Raw genomic sequence first — 3,306 nt, 5'->3', positions numbered from 1 at the left:
AACACAATCTATTATTTATTTATTTATTTTAAATAGACGAAAGTCCCTTGTCCATGAGAGATCTCGTCCCAAATTTATTCAAAAGGTCACAATCTATCATTTAAATGGATCAGATTATGGTTTGAAAATTTGACACATTTAACTTAACAGGTCGGATTCGAGTTCGGGTAAACTCATATAGTCGAATGTCCATATTTTGATACGACACTAACACCAATTGCCACCTTAAGAGCTATCATCTATTCTATTTTATAAGAAAGATCATACAGTATCGATCATGGTATAATAATAGGAGTAATTTGGTTGATTACTTGTATGGATTAATTACCGTTAAGGTCTGGGGAATTTGGTTGAATTTTTTATTTTTTTTGTTATGAGTTTTGTTATGTATAAATAAATTTGCGTATAAATTTATGTATTAAGGTTATTATTTTTATATTCTAAATTTAAATTAATATTATTTTAAATAAAATATTTGTTCTGACCAATCATAATAAATAAATATACATATTAACGTGAGAATCTGTCTTTCTCCCTCAAGAGAATCTCTTTAACGTAAGAGAATCTTCCTGATGTCCGAAATTCCTGTAAGAGTAGTGATAAACACACAACACTTTGTACAACACTTTTCACAACACATGTTATAAAATAAGGGTATTTTTGTAAAGTGATGTTAGTTTTATAAGGTATTTTACAAAAATATCCCTCCTTTTAAAACATTGTTGTAGAAAGTGTTGTAAAAAGTGTTGTGTGTTTATCATTTTTCTTCCTGTAAAGCAGAACCTTTCATTTTTTTTCCAAACTTAGAGGACGTGCCAATAAGGAAATTTCCTTTTTCGACTTTTTCATTTTATTAAAGAAATTTAATTACCTAATTTTCTAAAATTACTTCTCAGAGCCGCCGTAATAAAGAAAGATAAAAAGAAAATAGATTATATAATAAATAATATATAATAAATTACATTAAATCATATTAATTTACAAAATTATCTGTTTGGTGATAGCAGTCCTCGAAAAGAGAAATAGCTACAAATTACGTCCGCTTTCTCCGCTTTTAAAAGTTTCTCGCTCTATCTTCCTCTTACGTTGGACCCTTATATATATATATAGCTGTAACGCTCCCTCTGGAATTCTCAAGACTTTGAGCTCCAACATTTCGGAATTAATCACAAGCTCTCTCTCTCTCTCTCTCTCTCTCTCTCTCTCTCTCTCTCTCTTCAATGGCGTATCGGAAAACGCTAGCGAAGCGTCTGTTTGACGGTTGCAGAGTTACATCGCCGTCGGTGACTCTAGAACACACGCCGATCTCGTCTCCTTCGGGTCGGATCCTAGTTATCCCTCCAAATGCTTCCAAAACAAACTTCCACCGCGAGTACATCACTTCACCGGACTCGGCCGAGAAGGGATTTTTCCGGCGATTCTTACACCGGAGGACGGCCAGCAACCAGTCATCTTCGAGGCTCCCCGAGTTCCTATCCCTTCCCGTCGGGCACAAGCTCCGGGAGACGCTCAGAGCCATCAACATTACCGGCGATGGTCTCAGACTAGACGGCCTGAGACCTCCGGCGGCTAATCCAGCAGTCTCCGCCGATAGTCGGTACGGTATCTCCGTCCACGATGCGAGAAAGATCCTGAGGCTCACACAAATGGAGAAGCTGAAAGCAAAGCTCGGGGAGATCCCGAAGAGCTCGATTTCGTACTCTGAGTTTGTCCGGATCTGCATCGAAGGTTGTGATCAGAACGAGGATCAAGGCCTCGAGTTTGCCAAAACGTTGGACGACTCGGGAAACGTCATCGTTTTGGGAAGCGTAGTGTTTCTCCGGCCCGACCAGGTAGAAAACTTTTTCCGGTCCATTCTGCCCCTTAGTATTCTGTCGGATTTATAAAATCACGTTATATAATTTTTTACATTATTTATTCTGTAAATTTTTTGAATGATATTAAATTTATTTTATCCATGTATTTATTTTAATATATGAAAGGTTGATATTGCCCCGAGTGTTTTTGGAAAATGACAATTTGTAATTTTCTTTTGTCTAATTTCTATTTGAATAAATATTATAGGTGGCAAAGTCAATGGAGACACTAATTTCTCAAACAATAGCGAATCCGAACGACCCAAGAAGAAAAGAACTAGAAGAGATGGAGGCCCGAAAGACCATGATCGACAGCAAAGCAAGGTCTTCGGTCATGGGCGAGCTCTGCTGCGGACTGGGGTTCCTTCTGGCCCAGGCCCTGGCCTTCATGAGGCTGACCTTCTGGGAGCTTACCTGGGATGTCATGGAGCCCATCTGCTTCTTCACCGCCTCCCTTGACTTCGCTCTCTGTTACGCCTTCTTCCTTCGAACCTCCATCGAACCCTCCTTCAGGGGCTACTACCAGTGCCGGTTTATCGCCAAGCAAAGAAAGCTCATGGCTCTGCACAACTTTGACTTCGTCCGGTACAATGAACTCCGCAAAGCCTGCTATTCGAGCTCCTGCTCTTCGATTCCCAACGCCCAATCTTTTTCGCCCTTGGGTCACGGAGCAGAGGGATTCGTTGGTGCCATGCGTCGTTGAAGAGAAACGTACAGGACATTTTTCAGAGTAATTAATCAATAAAGATACCCACAAAAGAGGAACAGATGAAACTTGACTTTTAAATGAGTGAATTCCTTCGGGGATCAATACGGTTTAGTTCCTCGACTTTTAAGAGTTTTCCTGAGAGAATGATCAAGGGTTTTTGAGCAACATCATATATATATATATATATATATATATATATCTATATACATATATATATATAGCCTGAGGTTGTGTATATATAGACTGAAGAGTTCGTCGGAGTTACGTTCGGCGTTCCGAATGGAGGTGTACTTGTAAAGTGGTCGGCCGATCTACCTTTGTAAAGAACCAAAAGCCATATGATTTCAATGAAAAATACCTTTTGGCTTTTATCACACCATTTGGTCCTTAAAGCTCCCAATCCAAATTTCTAATGTGTTGTTGCTCTCGCTTTATGTCTGGGACCACTTCTGGGACAATAAAGCATTAAAATATTGAGAACTGTACAAAATTATGTGAAAATAGGTTAAGAGAATGTGGTGAGTGTAGTGTTTCATTACACGTAAGAACATAATTGTTGTTCTGAGCAAAAAGAGACACTTTAGACTCTCGAGTATGGGTATTGTTGTGATTGTGCGGACCAAAACACTCCTGAAACAGATCATGGTTGGACTAACATATCCTTCAACATCATCGTTATTCTCTGTACTAAAAGAGAGTTTAGACTCTTGAGTATTGGTATTGTTGGACTAAAATAACTCA

At 38.7% G+C, this 3,306-nt stretch overlaps 1 protein-coding gene across 1 annotated transcript; it reads left to right on the top strand.

The window, feature by feature from the left end:
- The first annotated feature begins 1,145 nt into the window (after window positions 1-1,145).
- LOC108988629 (calcium uniporter protein 4, mitochondrial-like) lies at window positions 1,146-2,939 on the top strand. Its single transcript, XM_018961948.2, has 2 exons — window positions 1,146-1,832; window positions 2,065-2,939. The coding sequence occupies exons 1-2, from the start codon at window positions 1,221-1,223 to the stop codon at window positions 2,557-2,559; spliced, it is 1,107 nt and encodes a 368-aa protein (XP_018817493.1). The 5' UTR covers window positions 1,146-1,220; the 3' UTR covers window positions 2,560-2,939.
- Window positions 2,940-3,306: the final 367 nt, after the last annotated feature.

This window comes from Juglans regia, chromosome 6, assembly GCF_001411555.2.
Source record: "Juglans regia cultivar Chandler chromosome 6, Walnut 2.0, whole genome shotgun sequence".
Classification (NCBI taxonomy): domain Eukaryota; kingdom Viridiplantae; phylum Streptophyta; class Magnoliopsida; order Fagales; family Juglandaceae; genus Juglans; species Juglans regia.
Note: the sequence above shows the minus strand (reverse complement) of the source record. Positions and strands in the feature narration are given on the sequence as shown.

Excerpts from the sequence above, each read along its gene's own strand:
- LOC108988629 (XM_018961948.2), top strand. The coding sequence starts at position 1,221 with ATGGCGTATCGGAAAACGCTAGCGAAGCGTCTGTTTGACGGTTGCAGA. Across the intron at positions 1,833-2,064 it reads TGTTTCTCCGGCCCGACCAG|GTGGCAAAGTCAATGGAGAC; the intron begins GTAGAAAACTTT and ends TAAATATTATAG.